This window comes from Lepisosteus platostomus, chromosome 12 (assembly GCF_059453375.1).
Source record: "Lepisosteus platostomus isolate fLepPlt1 chromosome 12, fLepPlt1.hap1, whole genome shotgun sequence".
NCBI classification, from domain to species: Eukaryota; Metazoa; Chordata; class Actinopteri; order Semionotiformes; family Lepisosteidae; genus Lepisosteus; species Lepisosteus platostomus.
The window spans coordinates 7,904,872-7,926,910 of record NC_142622.1 but is presented as its reverse complement, the minus strand read 5'-3'; the positions used below and the strand labels follow the sequence as shown (position 1 = coordinate 7,926,910).

Here is a 22,039-nt window from a genome sequence, read left to right as displayed (position 1 = left end):
CCAGTGACCACTACAATACTCAGTGTGATTTGCCACAGGGCACTGATATCAATCACAATTTTCAGACTCCCCCTCATCGAAATACCTCTGTGTTGCCACTGGGTGGAAAATATTTTTTTTACGCCAGACAGTACATAACCAATGAAAATTAAGTAATTTGTTGAAAATGTTATGGTCCAAAACTAAACTTAATCTTAATGTAACTGAAATGCCATGCGTCATATAAAAGTCTTGTATGGTTGGGGAGACCATTCAAATATTAATGATGGAATGGCCTATGAAAAACCATTCATTTTTGCTGCCAAAGAAACATAATAAAAGACCCACTGAATGTTCCACCACCTTATGCTCAATTAAGATCTTATGACACACATGCGGCAGGAACGTTCTGAGAAGTCTACTTCTTCTGATAAAACAAATTCCATTTCCCCGAGTTGAGTAGATCGAGCGAGTACGGTACAGGTTTGGTACCGCTTAAATAACCAAGGCCAAAACCGTGAAGCACCTAATTTATTAATAAGAGATCACATGGCATTTTGTATAAACTGTTAGACAACTTGTTTTTAGCAAAACTGCACACATTTTATCCAGTTAATAGCTGTATATTAAAGACACGTAGTTAACGACACTAAACATTCAGTCACTGCGTTGGTTAGAAACCTAGAAGCGAAAAAGGCCCATTAGAGCTTGAAGCCCCCGCAGGCTATTGAGATGAAGGGGGTGAGCCGTGTCATACGAAGGCCCAGGCCCCCCGCTGCAGTCTTGTGACCAGCCGCATCACAGAACTGTTCGAAACTCATCGAAGATGAAGCTGGGGACGTGGGCTTCTGCCACCTTCGAAACAAAAACACGGCACCATGTTGAGATTTCACAGGTGAACAGACAGCAACAAACACTGCCAGATCAAAAGCTTGACATTAGGGAACTACTGAAACAGCCCAGGAGGTTCCGCATTCTCAATTTTAAATTTCCCCCCTGCGTGTAAAAGCCACAGGAACTAAGCCTGACGGGGTCAAGAGCTGGTCTTGTCCGCTTACCTTCCGGGGGAGTTTGGTATAGTGCACATAATCCTCCAGGAACATGAGCGCCCCGACCACATCCGACGGCATCTCCGGAATCTTCTGGCTGGGAATACATTAGAAGAAAACGCTGACTCCTAGAATTGCACCCAAGAACATTAATAATAATAATAATAATTGCTTACACTTATATAGCGCTTTTCTGGACACTCCACTCAAAGCGCTTTACAGGTAATGGGGTCTCCCCTCCACCACCACCAATGTGCAGCATCCACCTGGATGATGCGACGGCAGCCATAGTGCGCCAGAACGCTCACCACACATCAGCTATTAGTGGGGAGGAGAGCAGAGAGTAATAAAGCCAATTCATAGATGGGGATTATTAGGAGGCCATGATTGGTTAAGGCCAATGGGAAATTTGGCCAGGACGCCGGGGTTACACCCCTACTCTTTTCGAGAAACGCCCTGGGATTTTTAATGACCACAGAGTCAGGACCTCGGTTTTACGTCTCATCCGAAGGACGGCACCTGTTTACAGTATAGTGTCCCCATCACTATACTGGGGCATTAGGACCCACGTGGACCACAGGGTGAGTGCCCCCTGCTGGCCCCACTAACACCTCTTCCAGCAGCAACCTTAGTTAAACATTAAACTAAAAAAAAAAACCTTAGCAACTCTATATTGCTCCTGCTGGATTTCTGTAGGCTTTTTTCAACCCTGCTCCAAACAAAGACAATTTTTGCGTTTAAAGAAGTGGGCACCATAGGCGTAAATCATAATGTGAAAAAATGTGACCCGAGTGAAAGAGACCACTTTTGTTTTTAAATCAGCAGCACTCGGAATGACGGCTTTTTCAAAATGCCTCAATGCTGGGCTTCTCATCCCAAGTCCTCAGGATCTTCAAACCTGATTGTTTTTGTTCTAGTGAGGAAAGATGGCTTTGAAAAGGGGAACATCACTGGTAGTGAAGACTCAGTTGAGATCTATTCTGGGTGGGATACAGGCAAATACAGGAAACAATACTGTAAGAGGGCAGTAGCTTCAGGGACGATCAGAAGCACATTACCCAGGCTGCAGTGGGGAATGAGCTATTGTCCTCAGTCACCTGACAAATTCTGAGGAGATGATTGGTCAGGTGGTAGTTAAAGATAACCTCACAGTCAGATGGTTCCATTTGCTTTAGGGAGGATTTGCCCTCTGTCCCCAGAAAGTACATGAAAGACCATTCCTGGAGGTTTTCCCGCTTCTTGATTTTTACACGATCAGCAAACCAATCATATTTTCTGACGTGGTCAAGTGACTGAAAGCAGCAACTCATTCCGCACAGCTTTCTGGGGAATGCGATTCATTCTCCACTGTGGCTGAACCTACAGCCTTATTAATAGATATGGTTAGATTATGCCACAGAGACCATTTGTTAATGGACAAGCTATGGGTACAATTAAAAAAAAAAGACCAAATCTCTCTCTTAATAGTCTGCTGTATTTTTAGAATTGCTGAGATGACGTGTCAGAAGTGATCATTTCAGGAGTTCTATTTTGTGCATTTCCAAAGAATAATCCCAGTAGTGTGATACCTCGTGCACTGCTCCATTATGGAGCGAACGAACTGGCCAATCAGAGCCAGAAACTGCTCAGTGTATCTGGAATGGAACTGCTTCAGGAGGGTAAGCAGACCCAGCACAAGAGGAGGCCAGTCAACTGGATCAGTCGACTTTCTGCAGGTCATTCCTGAAAGAGCAGAAAGAAACTGGAACAGACTCGCACAGACAGACCAGAAACAGCAGCAGAACTGAAAAAAGGCTAAACCACAGAGGCCTGAAAGTGCAGATCCCAAATAAGACGATCCTTAAGTCAAAGAACTGCACTGCACAGAGAATAGAAATATTACCATAAAACTATCCCACTTAAATCTGTCAGTCAGGCTTATACAAAGTCTAAAATTACGCAACACACAAACAACAACGGCCCAAAAAAATGTCAGCCTTGCACTGAGCTATAAAGCTGAATTTCGTACCTTGGTTTTTGTTGTACTGCAGCTTAGGAAGCTGAGCAATGAGAAACAGAAAGTTCACAATGGGGAAATATGGTAACCGCTTGGTGGTTATGTAGATCTAGAGCAAGAAAAAAAAAGTTAATCAGCACAAATATTTCACTGATTGGCACTGGTCGCCCTGAAGAAGCTCTCCAATCCCGTGGTTCTGTTGGAAGTGGAACTGCATCTCCACTACTTTCGACCTTGAGAGAAAAAGGAGAAAATAGACTGTCGCGACCTCTTGCAATCACACACAAGCCTCCACTAATTAGAGAAGGCATAGACGTCGGAATTAATAATCCAATTACCCCTCCAGATCACTACCACACCTTCCAGCGCCAGACTACTTAACAGCAGCGGTGCTCAGTATTGGGAATCCCTGTTGAGTTTCACGTCTTGCCTTCGCAGCTTCTCTCCTGAGCTCTCTATTGTATGTTTCTGGTTCCTGGACTTCGATTCCCCTTGACAACGATTCCAGATCGTGATTTACAGCGAAGTGCTCCTGGTTTTCTAGCCCCATGCTCCTGCTATGCTTCTTACTAACACATAGGGTCCATCTGCCATCAACTCCGCCACGCGCTGGCGTAACACAGACCTTGATACGGCAGCAACCGAATCACTTGAAGTCACTCATGAGACATGCTGTCTCTCAGGGTAAACTGCAGTTCATCTGTCATGGAAGACACTGTTGTCTGAATTGAAAAGACAATAGGAACGTTGAAAGCAGCTCACTTTGTTCAGGGGGTTGTGAATCCCGGCAGCCTCCAAGTACGCCGTGATTTCATACAGGAGGGTGTTATCCTCTTTGGGGTACGGCAGGGAAGGGTCCTGGTAATGAGCCTCAATGTCAGAAAGGAGAGACCTGAGGATAATAAACAGCTCGTCAAATCCTGTAGCAGCAGAAGTGCCGTGATTAATTCCCTTTAATTCCAGCATTTTCAACACAACGCACTATTTAACCTTCTTATACAGGCTCGAAAATGAGTCAATTTGACGTATCTCATTGAAAATGATTTATTATCAAGGTGAGATGTAAAGCAATTTGTTTTCAAGGTGCCTTTGACTTGGGGAAAAAAAAAACCAATTCAGCCATGAAGGTGAGCTGTTGGGAGTTTTAAAACCGCGAAGCACAAGGCTTTGTGTGTTTGAGCGACACAAACCTACTTGTTCAGATTTTCCAGAGCAGCAGCCAGGTGCTTCGAGTCAAACTTGCAGGAGTAGTTTAACTCATTAGCTATCTGCTGTCTTAGAATCTGCATCTGACCAACCTGTGACATTGAGAAAAATAGATAAGGATCATTGAGTGTTTACACTAGGACAAATATTCCGTCTTGAATGGACAAGAGTACATATTCCAGTATATTTGTGCAGTAAATATCCTGCAAAGTGTTCTCTTGTACCCTCATAAATTGAGGTCACTTTCTGGTACCACCAAATTATTTTCTACATAAACACATTGAGAACTCATTCTAGCCACAAAAAGTACCCAGAGTCCACTACACACCAACAAGCCCAGTAATCTCATTTCCACCTTCCCAAAATTCCTCCTGGAAGCTGAATTGAAAGTCACAACACAACAAAGAAAAGCTTCAACATCAAGTTGTTGCATCAAAATAAGGTAACTTAATTTTACTAAAAATATTCTTAAAGGACTTTTTGATGATTTTATACATTCATTTAATACACTCAATGCTACAGTCATGCTACAGTCTCATTTTCTGAGCAAGGCAAAGACCACTTGATAAATCTTCTTCTTTACCTATACTGTATCTTAAGAAAAGAACAGAAAAACATAATACCTTCATAATTGCTTCCAAATACGAGGTCCAGATTTTTTGTGTTTTTGCAACAGCTGCGGAATACACTTTATTTGCATTCCCTGAAAAAAAAATACATCAAAATAAATATGTTTCCTACTTTACTGAAATATATATTGTTATACATAAATTGTGAATTACTTTTTTGGCTCTTACCAACAATTCCTTTAACAGGGTTTACAGAATTCAGCAAAGCTTTGAAAATATCAACCACACTTCTGTCCCGAAGGATTGTCTTCTGCAACATGTTCAAGAAGTTCTGCAAATGGGAAGAAGCATGTGAACACACAAGGGGAAATGAAAATTCAATTTTCACACCTATCAGTGGCATTTCCACGGCACAGAAGTCTGAATTTTCACTGGAAATGATGACCATTTAACAGACTGGCAGTACTTCTACACATTCATTGAGGTTTAAATAACAAAATAACAAAAGAAGGAAAATGTGAAAATTTTGAAAAACAGTAGATCAGAGCTAAATTTCAGCTCCTAGTCATATGGAGGGGTCCTCAGTTTAGTCCCCGATAGACAATAGACAATACTTCAAAAACAGTATTGTAATTAGTAACAGTAATTAGGTGTATAGAACTTATTCAAGAATATTGAATATTCAAGAAGAATTATTCAGGCATTTCTGAAAAACATTTCTAAAACAAAGGAGGTGTGAGTGTGAGCTTTCCCTCCAATTGCAATTCAATTCAATTTATTTTTATATAGCGCCTTTCACAACAGGGTTTCCCCAGGGTGCTTGATTTCCAATACAGGTGTCCTCATCTGTGCGTTACCTGACATAATACTCCCAGTGTTCTCCAGTTACAAGCGTCACCCATCCAAGAGTAACCCCAGGTGTGCTGGGAACATCAGTTACCTGTAACTCCTTCACAATCATGAAACAGAGAAGTCTGTCAAGGCCATTTAGCCCAAACGTTCCCAGTGTGTCTTGGATCTCTGAAAACAGTCTGTTGTTGGTCACCTCCTGACGCGTCTTCATGTCATACCATGTGTTCATCTGGTCAATATAGCACGTCACTCTGGGAGAGAAAAAAAAATCAACTTTTCTACAGAATTTTATACGCAGCATATAAACGTATGAACAGGAAACAGTTTATTCCGTGCTGAAAGGAAAAGAAAAGAGACACAACGGTTTGGCTGTGGGCCCAAAAAGACACCTGAAGAAGGCTCCACAGCCAGAACAGTGTCTCTTTTCTTTAATTACCTTTGCAGCCTACGCATGCTGACACAGCCACCTACTTGAACTTCTATGAATACATGAAACGCCACAACCTACTTTTTTGACAAATCATTACCTTCGCACACATCGAAAACCTGTGAACACATGTAAGAACAGTCAGCAAATGCATCCCATCATGAAAATGCTGTCATGGCACTGTCAGCAAACTGCCTTTTACTATTGACCATAAAACACAAAGAAAAAGCACAGAGCTTGTGAGTGGCGTGTAATCAAATCGGCATGCAATCAAATGATTTGCATATTAAGATCAAAATGACAAAACAAATTACTGAGGCTCCCAGGTGCACTCCGTGCTGCAAAGACATACTGCCGCAGGACAGAACATCTAGGAAGTTTCAGGATTGCATCAATCCTATACGTGTTGACCATTTTTTGAATTATCGTGTGGCCATTTTTTTTAAATATCGCGAACACAGATCTGTTTCTTAGTAATTTTTTTCAGGCGTTTTAGAATGTATACAATTTAGTTTAGCTATACAATAACAAAGAAATATTAATTTTGAATCATATTCAAAGTATTTTTCATTGCTTGTGTGGTGCATACTTTGGGTCTGTGATCCTTAGAATCTCTCGACACAGGCGTCCAATGAAGGTGGCGGACTCGTCCACTGGGGGGAACTTTGGAATGGGGATGTGGGTTGACTGGTACACACTCTGCCAGTCTTGGATCTACGGCGATAGAAAAGTACAACCCTGAGCACATCAGGTACCTTCACGTCTTCAAAAGCAAGCACGGCACAGCGTCAACAACAATAAAATACGGAGGAATTAAGAACTGCCATCTGGTTTCTAATTATTTGCACATATCCTCTGTGTGTTTTTAAGTGGTAAACCATTTAAAGTCATACAATTCTGTTATAATTCTGTATTCTGGTGAGTAAAATGTAAGCTTGTACAATGAAAAGCTTTACTTTTCTTCTCGAAAGTTCCCTATACTCATGTCTCCCCCTCCCATGTTTCTACTATCAAAATTAGCCACATGACCAGTGGCAGTAAAAACAGCCTCCAAATGGACACTCCTATTCTGGTAGCTAGGAGATGTGTAAATGATGAAATGGGAGCAACATTAACCTGTGAAAAAGAAACGACATGCCCCGTTTCTACAATCTATTTAAATAATAAAGAGGCTTTTTACACAGGTGCTGCTCTGTGATGTACACTTCACACAGCTGTGCCTTCTAATAAGTACTCCAGCAGATCAGTTTTAGTATTTCGTATCTGGCTTTCGTGAAAGGCAAGTGAACCGCTGGGTTACAGAGGAATTGAAATTAAAATGTATCAAGCAAGGAACCAGAATAAAAGCTCTCACCTTTGTCCTGAGAAAGCTGTTGCACTCCTGCTCGACGTTGTAGTTTATAATGCGGGACACCTCCTCCTGCCAGATTTTCAGGCCGTAGATACTCACGTAATCCTGGATGTACTCAAAGGACCGATAGAAGCCATCCATAGTGGCAGCCATTTCCTTTAGTTTGGGCATCAGCTCACTGGGCTGCCAGAATGAGGGAGAGAGGGGTTTAAATACAGAGCTGACTCTCTAGCTCTTAGCAGCCTTCAGTACACCTTTCAAGACATTATTCCGAAACTGCAAAACAAGATGGAGAAATGGAGGCTCTTCTCAGATCAATACAACTGAAAAGTATGATATACAGTATATGTACTGTAACTGCATGAAGCAGTGAAAACGTTTAAAAATTAAATATTTTTTTACATATTTAAGTAGGTAGTTTTCTCTTTGATGCTGCAGCAGCGTATTCACAGTCTAATTTCACTGGTAGAGAGAAATATGGGATACAGCTACTGGAGTTATCACCAGAACAAAAAATAACGTAATAAAATGTCAAAAAATACAATTGATAAGTTAGCGAACTGCAATATAAAATACTTTCCAATCTTGTTATTAGAGAGAAATATTTGACTATGAAGATGATCTGTAATTTGTGGTACAGAAAAACATATAAGGAAACATTGGGAAATAAATTCTTCTTTTTAAAATCCCAAGCATTTGATCAGCATGGAATACACATTGATCAAGTTCTAGTTCTTGAACTCTAGTGCTTGAGTTTAATGAAACAACTGACATATTATAAAAATAAACTGACATTTGTAGGAAAGTAAACTTTGATTTATAACCTGGGCATGCAAATGCCCCTTCCATAAATCAAATCATACTATTTTTAAACACAGTGAGATGTCAATACATACCTTCACTCCTGAAGGCTTTCACAGTTTACTTTGATTTGGATCTCAGTCAGTAGATGAATTCTCACCTTAGATTTGGGGTTGAAGATGAGACCCTTATGAAGAGCAAATGCTACTCTTCTCACTAATTCTTTCCTTATGCCATCTTCCAGTAACTGCTTAGGGTCAACCTAAGATAATCACACAGGGGAAAGACCATGAATGTCACCACCACGTCTTGCTGTTTCTCCAAGTTCATAAACCTGTTGCATTTAGGTCATTTCATCCACGATCTTCAGTCATAATTTGGTTAGGTTCTGAGTTCAAACACAATACTGCCCTATCACTACTTCTTCTCCCTCCTGGGAAATCCATCAGTAGCCTAGAGAAATATATAAGTACTTATGAATCCTCAAAATAATATACTGCTATTGACGAGGACTGATCTTATTAACTCAACTACCAAATATGAGCTTCTCTGAGCTAGTAGTCTGAGTCTAGCAAGCTATACCACTTTCATGGTCTGACGTACTGAAACCCCATTTTTCTTTGAATCTAAAGGACTGTATTTTTAACACAAGGTATTTCTTGAGTCACGACAGTGGAAACTGTTCTCAGGCCTGGGTTGATCTGTCCATTTATTAAGGGAAGTTTCTGTGCAGTGTGCAGACATTGACATAAGAAAGCACTTCTGGCAGTGTGCAAATCAGACAGATTTCTTTGCTAACTTTTCACATGCTTGGACCTAAAGCGCAGAACTGCAGAAATACCCTATATTATAACAAGCCTTAGGGTAAAAGAGGGTAAACTTAAAAATACCCTTAAACGTCAACAATGCACCTTATTAGAGTTTGATTTGCAAATAAGATTAGTCAACTTTATTCAAAATAAAGGATTTACAGATCATGTCTAATAATGGCATTACTGCATCTACCTTGATGATGCCAACAAGGGTTGTTTTCATCATAAGGATTCCTTCGGTGAAAATTGAAATGGCATGAGTCAGTTTGGCGACCTAAAAACACGTGAAAGAAAACAGGACAGCAGTAAATTAGTCTACTACGATGCTGTATCAGAAGTGTTTAACAGAGAAGAATGGGAAATGACTTGCTTCTTTTTCCCCCAAGCTGTGAGATCTGACGCTACAAGTAAATACTAGGAGATGGATGGCAGCTATTGACCTTCTGTTGCTTATACTGTGTGTTCATGCTCCCTAACGACGTATTACAGCAATGTAAGGCTGTGAGCATGCTGGCTGTCAGATTGCGGAGGATGAAAATGAGGGCACTCCACTAGCTTGGCTCTTCAGCTCCTACCTCATAGCGGGCATTCAGCTGGGCATAATCCCGCAACTTGTCCTTGTCCAGACGAGTGGGCACTTCCATGATGTCATGGATCTGCAGCTTGATAATTTTGGCCAGGGAAGTAAACATGCTCTCAGGAATGATCTGCAGCACCTGCAGAGGGACCAGAAAGATGCCGTCTAAACAAAGGCAGCTCTATTCTCCAGAATCACTTGCACTACAAATAGGGAAGTTCTGGCCATCTGTATTTAATGATCCACTTGAAAAGATCCTTCGTTAGGATCTTTGAAGACACACCAAGATAAGATGTGGAGATTGCAGTTAAGCAACCAACTCAACTAAATGGGCTCGGTTTTCATTTGGATTTTGTGCAGTATTCTTACATTACTGAAATTAGTTAACTAGATTTATCCAATTAATTTCAACATTCCCTTATAAACATTAAAGATGTACTGCTAAACGTAACCATAGGCACAAGTAAAGGTGAAGTACATGTGAAAAGCATGACAGTTTGCTGTTTATACTTCACACCTGAAGTCTTAGCAGTCAGATCACTCTATCTTGTCTTTTTTCTCACTTTCCATGAGGAATTAATCTTTACTGGTTCCTTTACAGCAAACTGATGCACAGAACAATTAGGCTGAAACCAACACTGATTTTGTTTGAATTTGATTTTTAACTAATGTCATTCAAGACCGTAAACACAGATTTAAACACAATGATACTGACTTATTTAGTGCTTCTCTCAGTTCATGTGAGAATGTCTTATACAGTACACATGCAGAATTGATGTGCAAATGTGAAGCTGAACTGTGATGAAATAAAGTGGTATGTTACTGAACAGTAATGGATGCAAGAACCGGCGTGAACTCAAAATGATACTCTTTAACGTTAATACTCAGATCTCTTGAGAGATCTAAGGCAATAGAACACTGGCAGATATTAATTTCTATTTTAATATTATTAAAAATAAAAACAATTCCATTACGCACATACATCGATAACACTTTATATCCCAAAGCACTTTATAGAAAGAAGGGGACCGAATTCTTTCACCTGGGCGATGTGCTGTAGGCATTCTGTGCCACCTGCCAGATTACACACCAGCAGGAGATGTGAGGAACTGCTTTAATTAACTAAAAGGGAAGTTGTCTTGATTCAGGACACCAGGATCAAAACCCCTACTGTTTCAAAAGGTGCCATAGGATCTTTAACGACCAAGTAATCAGAACTGGCTCGATGTCACATCTAAAGTTATGGCGCCACCTACAGAAAACTGCCCCCGGTCACCATGCTGGAGCCCTGGTCTGGACATGTTGTCCAGGGTGCAGAGCGCCACCTAGCCGCAGCAGCAGCCTGGATGTCCCTGGAGATCCCCCATCACAGGAGAGACCGGGCCCAGTCTTGCTTAGCCTCCAAATTCACCAACGCTGCCGCAGTCCTGGAATAAGATTCCCTGTAACTGCGCGAGACTGAAGAGTTCCTCACCTTCCTCACATAGGAGACGAGCTCGCCGGAGTAGAACTGAGACACACTGAGCAGGTCAGGGCTGTTGGCCTGGTTAATCCTCAGCAAGGGCAGGTCCAGAGCCGACGCCAGCTTTTATACAGGCAGAACAGACAACAGCACAGACTTCAGAGATACACAAGAAAATAAGCAACAGACAGACTTTCCCATGTTTTAGATAACACGTGTAAATGCGAAGACTATACACAAATAACGCACAATTTGCATTTGAATATCACAACAGGGGAGTTTCTTCCAATGTCTTGATAGCAGACTTGATCTATGAATGAAGACTTTATATCTAATGTATCTCAGTCACGTTTTTAGTCTCTTTCCATTTATAATCTTTCCATTGTTTGTTTCAGATGTGGGATTCCTACGAGCAGGACAGATGGGGTAGACATTTATCATACCTCCCGAACCTTGTACCTGAGCAGCAGTCCAAGAGGAGACTCTCGTCCTGCTGATACCAAGATGTCTAGACCCGTGCCATGATGATACATTTTGTATATTTTTTTAGGAGAATTGTTTTCCCAAATCTTCGGAATGGAATGGGACTGAATTAAGCAATCCACACTAAGAACTATCACGACTACTAGAGCTTCAGGCAGCAGCATTTGCCCTTTTCATGTACCTTCAGGAACGTGGCCCGGAGTTTGGTCACCATTGACGGATTTACTCGAATGCTCTCTTGCATGATACCCGTGAAGCTGCAAACGAAAATAAAAGTCAACCGCCTAGTAATTTCTCTGTTAACTATCATTTGCTACATACTACATTCTAAATGGCGTATATTGACTGGATTTCGAAAAATTCTGTGTCCATGTTTAGGTTTTAAAAAGGCTGCTGACAGCTGATCATCAACACGTGAGGCCGAATACTCAGTGCAGCCCCGCTGGGCACATGCGGCACTATTGACATTACCTGTCGATGAGCTGCCAGGCGTAGGACAGGTCTCCCACGATCTGCATGGTGATCAGGAACTCCTCCTTGATGTTAATGGTACGGATCATCTGGTGAAGGAACTTGCGGGTGTCGGCGAGGAACTGACAGACCTGCAGATTGGACTCCAGCTGGTGGAACTCTTGCACCTGTTCATCAGGCAGGTGGGGACAACTCAGGGCCTCCTCTTTCACCGGTGTGATTCAGTTCCTCAGATAAATTCTAGACAGGTCTACATTTCCAATTCAGTCTTCTGAGGGTTTCTAAACCCGCTGATTATTAAATCTCCTTAACAAAATCCATTCATGGCATAGAAAAATGTATACATTTCAAATTAATGTATACTTGTTCACAATGTAATAGGGCTGCATTACATCACCAGACGTTTTGTGGCCTGGTTTGGAATTGCAGAACAATGGCGCAGAGCATACCTGGAAAGTTAATTTATTTTGCAATATAAACTGGAGGTTTTCCACTCATCAATGCCGATTTTTTCTAACCCCGAAAATCCGAAAAGCGCGTTGCGGTTCCCCCTGAATGCAAAGGAAACATTGCTGCGCTGCAGGCGGTCAGGGGAACGGCTGTCCCAAAACAGATTCAGGGGCGTCTGACGCATGCAATACAACTGAGTATCTCTTCCAGTTTCCGACCTACCTCCTCCAGGGCCTGGATCAGCTGCACTGTCTTCCTCCCGGCAGCCGTGGAATCTTCGTAGTTCAGAGACAGGATCTGTTTGGATATCTCCCTGAACCACGCCTGCAGGTTCTCTGGTGGCCAGGAAACAAGGATCAGAAGGGGCACATGGATTACATCCCAACCATTCCCTACTCGTAGAAAAAAACTGCATCCCAAAACAAGTGACTATCTATTCTTTTATTCGCAGAGGAATGATCACACCTCTCTAAGAACAAAATAGCCCTCATTATTAACTCATTAAAGGAATCAGTTTCTCATACTGTAAGGGTTGTGTGGACCTGGAATAAGCTACCTGGCCATGTTTTTGAAGCCGATACTCTGGTTTCTTTCCAGAAACAGATGATTATTATCCCAAACTTGGGAAATTCATCGGATTTGTTTGAAGCTGGATGAAATCCTCGGATCGATTAACTACAAACTACAATAACTGGCCAGATGGGCCGATGTTTGTACCCTTTCTTACGACCTTCTCTTTTTCAACACCTAGATTCACCAATTGCACATTATACCCACCCAACATAGTCAAACATAGCTCTCAGTGCCACAAACCGCATGACACCGCACATGGGAGAATGAGGTCATGTCAGTACAAATCGGACCTGCCCACTTTCGAGCCTCTCGTCTTTTACCACGTTCCCGGGCAGCACAGTCCCATACTGCCTGGAGAAGTACGCCTCTCACTGACAGCACTGCGACAAGTTCAAGTGTCCAGCAGGCCTCAGGGAGAGCCCTGGCCAGCTCACCCCCCCCCTACTCTAGGATCGAACCCGTGGCCAGAGCCCAACCTTTACCAGTTACGCCTCTCAGGAGGCCTCAAGAGGCCTGTTGCGAAACTACTGCAGTCTGACCCTCAAAAACATTGCTTCTCAATCGAATCATTACTCATTTTGTGTTCGGAGCAAAATCAACAGGGACCGAGGCTTTTACGTAAGCACATGACAAGTATGGAACAAAATGTGCCCATTTTCGACGGCTTGCAACACTATGCAATCCAGAATGAGCCAGACCCATAATAAGATGTCTCGTTATTTCAAGTTGAATACATCCTGTGCATTCATTAAAAGGATTACCTGACTATGGGGCTATGTTACAGGTGAAGGCTGAGATTTAGGGTTAATGGTGCAAGATTAAGGGTACGTGCTAGGCCTAGAGTACACATGAGGGTTAGGGAGGTGCCTGGGTACCATTCTTCTCCACCCTTGTCAGGGGTTTGACCCCAGAGAAGACATCAGCCAGCTCAGTCATCCTCTCTGAGCCCTCCTGCTTGTAGCTCTCCCACTTCGCCTGCTTCTCAGACAGCATCTGCTTGAACATCTGGGAGAAAAACACAGGGATTTAGGTAACAGGGAAGCTCACTACTATACGACAAGACATAATAATTAATCATCCCTGGGAGCATAAAAAGTGTTTTTTTCACAGTGCTGTTTCACCAGCTGCTTTGACATTGTGGAAATATTTTTTCTTTAATAAAACATATTCAATTAACTTGTTTGCTCTGTTAAGATGCTGCTAAACATTTACTCAAAGATTTCTATAGTCACTATTTATATTAACTTACTAAAAAATAATGGGGTTCTTCTATTTATTCATAACCCTAAAATTCAAAGATACAGTAGATAACTTTCTTTTTGCATAGTTTAAAGCAAAAATGAATTAATCTGCCCATTATTTTAATAAGAAATTGCACCAGTATGTTCATGTTGAAATTTTAGGTCCTTGCTGGTTTATTAGTTTTGATTTACCTCCTTAAGAAGAAACTCAAACTGAGCCGTGTCCAGCAGTAGTTGGAAGAGGATCTTGGAATTGTATTTGGAGTCATTGATCACTTGATCCTTAATCTGACGCAACCTTTTGTTGTTTAGGTCATAAGCTGGAAAACAAAAATTCATAATAACATTGAGAAAACGAAAGGCAGACAAAGAGACACTCTATCCTTGGAGCTTGCTTGCATGATAGTGTGGCAGTCTGAAAAACTGCTGCCTGATAGTCATACTGTGCTTTTATAAGGTCACCATTCAAAGCACACAAAATGTTCTTTAATCTGTGGACCTGGCCTTTGTTTCCTGCCCAATATTTCCAAATCACATGCATCATGCAAAACAAAAGCATCCTTTTTAAAAATGTAAGCTTTTCTCCAGGGACACGCACCAACAGCTTTGCACAACAAGCTGGCTCGCTTGTGACCACAGCGCAGGCTGGCGGACGCGAACTGCAAGAGGTAACCTGCAGCTAGATCACCCTGCAACTCACAGCTGGCAGCCCACTGAAGCTCAGCAGGCGTGAGCCTGGCCAGTACCTGGATGAGGTGTTAGTGGGGCCAGTAGTTTGCGTGGGTCCTAAGTATAATAGACACTCTACTGTGAAAAGGCACCATCCTTCAGATGAGACGTAAAAATGAGGTCCTGACTCTCTGTGGTCAATAAAAATCCCAGGGTGTTTCTCAGAAGAAGTAGGGGCGTTACCCCGGTGTCCCGGACAATTGTCCCCCATTGGCCTTTACCTATAATACATCTCTGAACTGGCTTCATCACTCTGTTCTCCTCCCCACTGAGAGCTGGTGTGTGGCGAGCGTAATGGTGCACTATGGCTGCCGTCGCATCATCCAGGTGGGGCTGCACACTGGTGGTGGTGGAGGGGAGTCCCCATTACCCGTAAAGTGCTTTGGGTGGAGAGTCCAGAAAAGCGCTATATGAGTGTAAGGAATTATTATGAATTATTATCATGACCTGAATCGGCCGTGTGAAGCATCAGCCACCGGATGGCCACGTTGCAGTCCCGGAGGCAGTTGAGCAGCTTGGGAATGTTGTCCAGCACGATCTCCTCCCTCAGGAAGCCCTCCTTCAGAAACTGCTGCACCTGGGGCCTCAGCGTCTCCACACTGGCAGCGTAGCGACTGGCCTGCAGGGATTGTCACGGCAACGGGCCGAGCTGATTAGCGCCCCTTTCCCATGACGCTTCACTGGGCATCTTCAAGCCCGGAACTACTGCCACACAGCTTTTAGAGACCCAGGAAATACCACTGTAACCCACCTCCAGGATGAATGAAGCACTGAGTCCAACTTTAGGATTGAAAACAGAATACAGTCAGGGATGGATTTTTGTGTTCGTAGGCCCTAGGCACTTTCACTCCGAAATGTGTAAAAAGAGGGGTCAACGCCAATTGAATGACGTCGAGGGACACGATGCGCTTTAAACTGTTCTAACGCTAAACCACGCGATTGATGGAGCAAGTCGAGCGACCATCACTTCCATACTTCTAGTTTCTAGAACGGCCGCTAGATAGCATGTGATTGTTTCAGCTTATTTTCCTTTAGTCATCAGTGTTTCCCTCCTTCGTAGGCCCTTAAAGTTTCATAGGCCCTGAATACAGTCAAAATGTCTCATGTAAAGAACACAGTGAATGATGAAATTATCATTGGATATTCTTAGCCCACCCTCTAAACAGATTTCAGCACCTGTACCTGTTCTTTAATATTAGCTTGATCAAGAGTGTAATTCAAGGCAGTCTTGGCAGCTTTGTAGGGTTCCCAGGCCTCTATAAGATTCACTGTGATCCCCATGTAGATGCTGATAACCTGAAAGGGAACGAGATGGTCATTGCATGAAGCTCGGTCTATGCTCTTGACTCATGTCAGCCATACATTATGTCGCTAGTTTGCAACCTCCCATTATTTGTTCTCTTAAGAGATGAAAAACTGCATGCTAACACTTCCCAAGGAGTGCCCAGCCAAGCCTTCTGCCTCTTCGGACTTTGTGTGACCCGAGAGGGAACAGCAGGTTGATACTGGCCACGACCTCCCATTCCGTGAGGGAGAGGACTCTGGGGTCCCTCACAGATATCACCAGCTTCAGTGGCTGCCAATCAGAAACAAGGCTCGCTTGCTAAGTGCAAAGCCAACAACATCCTTTTTGGTTCCGACGTTCCGATCCCGCAACTTGGGCCATGCCAAGGATAAGCCACTTGAGTCCAACTTCCCAATCCCAGAAGCTAGGAATGCACGTGACAAGTCTCAAACTCGGATTTCCTGACCACATATGGTGGCATAGTCCAGATCCAGTTCAGCAAATTCCACACCACAGGACCCACTGGGTTCATGTGCTAGCTTTTTACATAAGAAAACATACTATTAGTTACCCCCCCCAACTTCACAGAATACAAAATGTTTTTAGCGATAGCAGTAAATGTCTCGCTAATCTTAAAAGTAAAAAATACCTGTACAAATGTCTGAGGAGGTTCCAGAGCAGGGTTCTCCATTTGTTTGGTTTTTTAATCTGGCACAAGAATATGACACAAATGTGCTTTCCACATTAACTACACAGTAAGAATGGCTCGTTGCTGACTGATGACATTGCTTGTGGTCTGAGCTTGCAATGCATCTCCCGATTCCAGACCTGGGGGTTTGTGCACTCATTCTGGGACTGTTCTGCTTTGCTGCAGTCGCTACATTTTACCATGATGCACTCTTGCTGACGCTTATAAAGAGTTTCCTCATCCTGTACCTAGTTTGTCTAAGCAACCAAACCCACTTTCCGCTGCACTCTGCACATTTCCCAAACAACAAAGCCGAGATAATACTACGTTCCTGCATACTCACCCAATTGTCTGGGAAGTATTTATCCACGATCTCCCTCATCTTGGCTTGCTGTGTGTGGAGGATGGAGGGGTTGAAATACAGGATGACATACAGCAGGGCAGCCTGGTTGGCCAGGGCTGTGCTTCGGTGCTCAGGCAGGGGATAAGCAGAGACCTGAAGAGCACGAACACACACTTACAAACAACCTCTTACACAGCACTTAGGTCTCCCGATGCTACAGACCCGCAGGGTATACTTTAACTAGCAAGCACACAGTGCCCAGTGGACCTTAGGACTTAAACATTTCTGCCAGCAAGCCAGAAAGCTAAAACACATAAATGACTCCAAAGAGATAACCCAACCAAAGAAAACTGGATTGTTATCGTTTCAGAGATTTATGAGATGGAAACATTACCCTATCAATTAAAACTCCAGAAAAAGGCCTTTGAGAGATAATGGGAGAGGTGGATTCTTTTTTGCTACCTAATAATAGTATTGATTTAATGTTTTTGAAGTTTATGTTCTGTTATATTGCTTCCACCCACCTTTCTCCCTAACACCTCACCTACTGTAACTCCCTAATACGCTCTGTCGAACAGAGAAAAAAGGTTAATGAGCACACTGACTCATTTATATTTGTAATACTTGATGTTTTGTAATGACTGGCAACTTTATTTCTAAACATTTTTTATGTTGATAAAAAAATGACCCCAATAGAATACAAGTAATAAAAAAAACACTCTAACCACCTCTCATCTCAACTATAATCCTGCAGACAACAGTCAAACTCCCCAGCGCCACTGTCGGCAAGTGACGTGACCTCACGAGGGGGCGCACCAGACGCATTTCAGATATGGAGATACCCGGCCTTCTCAGCTTTGGCAGAGGCAAGAAGGGGAATGCTCTGCTCATACATAGCGAACACCCCATGCATCTTGGCTTCACTGGTGACATACTGGAGCAGAACAGAGGGGGCGTCTTGCCTGGTTGTAAATGTCGTCCGAGCGCAGGCGGCCTATCACCATGCTGACGAAGGTGGCGCTGATGGGCACTCTCTGGAAGTAGCTCTCTGGGTAATTCGGGGGCCGTTTGGACCCGGGCTGGCACGAGTACCCTGTGCTACGCAGCAGCTTGCAGATGTCATCCAGATTGGAGTCTGCCGACGAGCGGGCAGCACTGGGAAGTGGAAGAAGTCCACAGTTGTATGAAAACGAAACTCCATGAACATGAGAAAGAAAACTTTAATGTTATTCAAATGCTCTTCCTGTATTTCTTCAGCCAAACACCCCCAGAATTTCTCTATCACACCCTCAGTGTTTCCACTGCTGTAAAATATGTAAAAATAATGAAGGTGTTAAAAAACACCACAGCACTTCTGAAGAAAAAAAATATTTTAAAAATAAATTTTAAAATCTGATAAAAAAAACATGTTGGATATTTGACTTCACACTGGTATCTAAGCTATTTTTTTCAAGATAATGATCACACAAAAATGTCCCTTTAATATCCACAAGTCCCATAAATACCCTTACCTGTATCTGTAATAAGACACCAGCATCCTCTCTCTGACCTCACCTTCAATCTTCTGGTCAATGACCAACAGCATGACTCCATACAAATAGAGAGCTTCACACTATATATATAAAACACAGTCAATAAAGTCAATTGTTAAAAGCAGATGATAAAAGTGAATAAAACAGTGCTGTATTTCTACAATGTTAAAGATTATGTTCAGTTCTCCAGAAACCCAGCTCTCAGAAAGAGCTTAAACGTGCAACTAATTTTGTTGAATAAATGCACGACACAAACATACCACGAGCTGTTTCCCATCTTCATTCAATAGAATGGTTTCCAATGTCTGCTGAATGTAAACACCTTCATTAAGATCATCCAGATACCTACAAAGACACAACGCGATTCATCCGTGTGAGAAACATGCAGGTCTACAGTTCTGCAAAGTACAACGTTCACATCCTGCTTCTAGTAATGCTTTTAGAAGGCATCACATTGATTTTCCACATTATAACACAATGTACTTCTTGGTACTGTGACCCTTTGAAGAAAGACCTGTCAAAGATAAGTTGATGCACTCTGAACCATTGGTATATCCATGCAGCAAAATTGTGCACAAATACCAATCAGTGACATGTCACACCTATAGTTCTCCTGCTATATTAAAGACAGGGACTGAACACCAAGGTCACAATTAAATGCTAAATATGTAAGAGACAACCAGAAAAATAATGAAGTTCAGGAAGATCTAATTACCTGTTTAAATCCACAATGTATTTGTGGACACTTTCAAATGCAAGGTAAAAGCGTGAGAGTATTTCAATGTTATTTTCACGGAATTCTTCGTCTAAATCCTGGAGCTCTGGCTTGGCCTCCAGTTTGCCTTCGTAGTGTTCTGGACCCTTGGAGAAAAAAAGACATAACAGATTCCTTATAAAGCATATTTATACATCATGATAGCTATGCATCCCTCTCTCTCACTGCCATAAAAGCACATTCATTACACTTCAGATTGTTTGGAGAACAGGAGACTCCTCTTTACTCAGAGGGTTAGGGGGTAGGGAACAAGCTACCTAGCCATGTTGTTGAAGGCAAAATGCTGGCTTCTTTCAAGAAACAGAAGAATGAGATCCTTGGATCAAATAGCTTTTAATTACCAAATGGGTTAGATGGGCCAAACCGCCTTCGCTCATTTCTATCTGTTCTTAAACCAAGCAATAGGCCGAAGTTGAACATTTTCAAGTAAAAACAAGGTGGCAGATGAACATTTAAAGAAATGATTGAGTGGAGTGGTGGCTCTGTGGCTAAGGATCTGCGCCTGTGGCTGGAAGGTTGCCAGTTCAAATCCCACGGCTGGCAGAGGAATCCTACTCCGTTGGGATTCTGAGCAAGGCGCTTAACCCCAGCTGCTCCAGGTGCTGTATAAATGGCTGACCCTGCGCTCTGACCCCAAGCTTTTCGCTCCCCATCTGTGTGTCTCATGGAGAGCTTGTTGGGGTATGTGAGAAAAAAAGTTCCTAATGCAAGAAATTGTATAGGGCCAATAAAGTGATCTTATCTTAACATAAAGGTCAAATGGAACCTGTCAAAGAGACACAGTTGAACGCACTTTACCTTAAAGTAACTGAAATCACAGATAATATCCCCATATTTCTGTTGGTCAGTTTTATCTTTCAGCCTGAAGACACTGGGAATGAAGTCTGAGAGTCGGAGAAGTTCTGCAATGACCGCATTCCCTCGGGAAACAATCCTCAAGATGGCTTGGCCACACAAATTATTCTCCGCTAGAAAGTCTACCATGGCTGACACTCAGATCAAAGCTGCAGAGCCAGAAAGATATCCTAAAGCATTCCTCAGCCTGGCACCGTCAAAGAGTCATACAGTCCGGAGGAAGCTCATCTGGTAGAGGCACGGGACCTAAAACAAAACCAAGCGAACAAAATGTAACCAAAGATCAAAGTTTAATATTGAGGAGCATATAAGCCAGCTATGTCACTTTATGAAAGTCAGGGTAGTTTTTCACATAATTGGGCTGAGCATAAATGTATTAACACTTTGAAAAGATTACTGTAATCTGTACAGACAGCAACAAAGCAATGAGAATCGTTCAGCAAACCTTATAAATGGCAGAATTATCATTTAGAGTAGCTAGAACTACACTTTTTGAGGAATCAGATCAACCACAAATCTTTGCTCTAATATTTTCCTTAATGAATTTAATCTTTTTAAATCGCTGTTGTTATTTTTTTCCACAAAATATATTGATTTGATTTGACTGATATTGAATATATGGGTTGATTTTGACAAACAGGGTACTCATCTATATTACTTGGCACATTGCTGCAAGCAGTGTTATGGGCCCATTCTTACAGAGTCTTACAAACCACAGTACAGTCTCTACAGCGCTACGACCAAGATGACATCCTTTAGAAATATGTCTCATGGACTCCACAGGTACAGTAAGATTAAAAAAATGCTCCATACTCACTTACAATTATGGAGTAAGTCTTTTGCACTAAAACGTTAGGTGCTGATATTCCATTGAGATATTTTTATATCTTGAAACAGATAAGCATGAATATTAATAACATGTCCATAGCCTGGTAGGAAGGAACTGACTACTACTGATTAATTTCATGGTTTTTAACAAAAGCCGGATTGTTCTTTCGTAGACGTAACTCAGTTAACTATAGTTAAGAACTCTGTTACACATTTATTAAATAAAGGCTCCTAGAAGGTTAACAATCTTAAATGATCACGTATATCTTTACATATCTTTAAATTAACGTAACTGTCTATGTTTGAGTTGCGGCTTCAGATTTGCATCTATCGATTTATTTTCCACGAAGATGGTTGTTCCTACTGTACATTATTTCTCCTTACTTCCTAATTTCCCTGTCAGCCTTGAGTTTTGCAATGAGAGGCAGCTCGAAACAGACGGTCCCTTTCTTAACATCGATGGAGCAACTAGTTTAAATTATCTACCTTATCCTTGCTTGTTTCTTGCAAAAAAATAAAACCTATATGAAATATTGGAATATGAAACCCACCACAGTCCCCTTCCAGTCTCCTGTTGTACAGAACGATCACATGACACTTGGACTGGAATCATATGACCCGGTAGTAGTGTGTGCAGATTTATTTATCGGTGCTGCTGCACCATCAAGTGAGAGCACACGGTGTTCATTGGTGCGCTTTATAAAA

The 22,039-nt window shown here is 42.2% G+C and overlaps 1 protein-coding gene across 3 annotated transcripts; it reads right to left on the bottom strand.

Annotated features, from left to right (window-relative positions):
* Positions 1 to 496: 496 nt before the first annotated feature.
* washc5 (WASH complex subunit 5) lies at positions 497 to 22,039 on the bottom strand. Of its 3 annotated transcripts, none has more exons than XM_088600717.1 (29): positions 21,886 to 22,039; positions 20,450 to 20,752; positions 19,592 to 19,737; positions 19,137 to 19,221; positions 18,856 to 18,956; positions 18,307 to 18,499; positions 17,345 to 17,497; positions 16,211 to 16,324; positions 15,476 to 15,647; positions 14,492 to 14,619; positions 13,934 to 14,063; positions 12,708 to 12,820; positions 12,036 to 12,202; positions 11,746 to 11,821; positions 11,094 to 11,204; positions 9,618 to 9,758; positions 9,236 to 9,316; positions 8,391 to 8,492; positions 7,433 to 7,612; positions 6,668 to 6,792; positions 5,740 to 5,902; positions 5,028 to 5,130; positions 4,854 to 4,933; positions 4,219 to 4,322; positions 3,787 to 3,916; positions 3,037 to 3,133; positions 2,597 to 2,750; positions 1,038 to 1,125; positions 497 to 834 (listed from the first exon to the last, which is right to left on the bottom strand). In XM_088600717.1, exons 2-29 carry the CDS (start codon positions 20,633 to 20,635, stop codon positions 778 to 780), a joined length of 3,480 nt encoding a protein of 1,159 aa, XP_088456843.1. In that variant the 5' UTR covers positions 20,636 to 20,752; positions 21,886 to 22,039; the 3' UTR covers positions 497 to 777. The 3 variants fall into 3 exon arrangements, with proteins under 3 accessions (XP_088456843.1, XP_088456844.1, XP_088456845.1); XM_088600718.1 differs by having other exon boundaries at positions 21,821 to 21,947; XM_088600719.1 differs by lacking the exon at positions 21,886 to 22,039 and adding an exon at positions 21,328 to 21,350.

What these genes read in the sequence shown, in the direction of transcription:
- washc5 (XM_088600717.1), bottom strand. Translation starts at nt 20,635, where the DNA reads ATGGTAGACTTTCTAGCGGAGAATAATTTGTGTGGCCAAGCCATCTTG. An exon ending in TGATCCAGGCCCTGGAGGAG is followed by an intron (nt 12,203 to 12,707) that starts GTAGGTCGGAAA and finishes CCTGATGAACAG; the next exon opens with GTGCAAGAGTTCCACCAGCT. An exon ending in ATACCAAACTCCCCCGGAAG is followed by an intron (nt 835 to 1,037) that starts GTAAGCGGACAA and finishes TTTGTTTCGAAG; the next exon opens with GTGGCAGAAGCCCACGTCCC.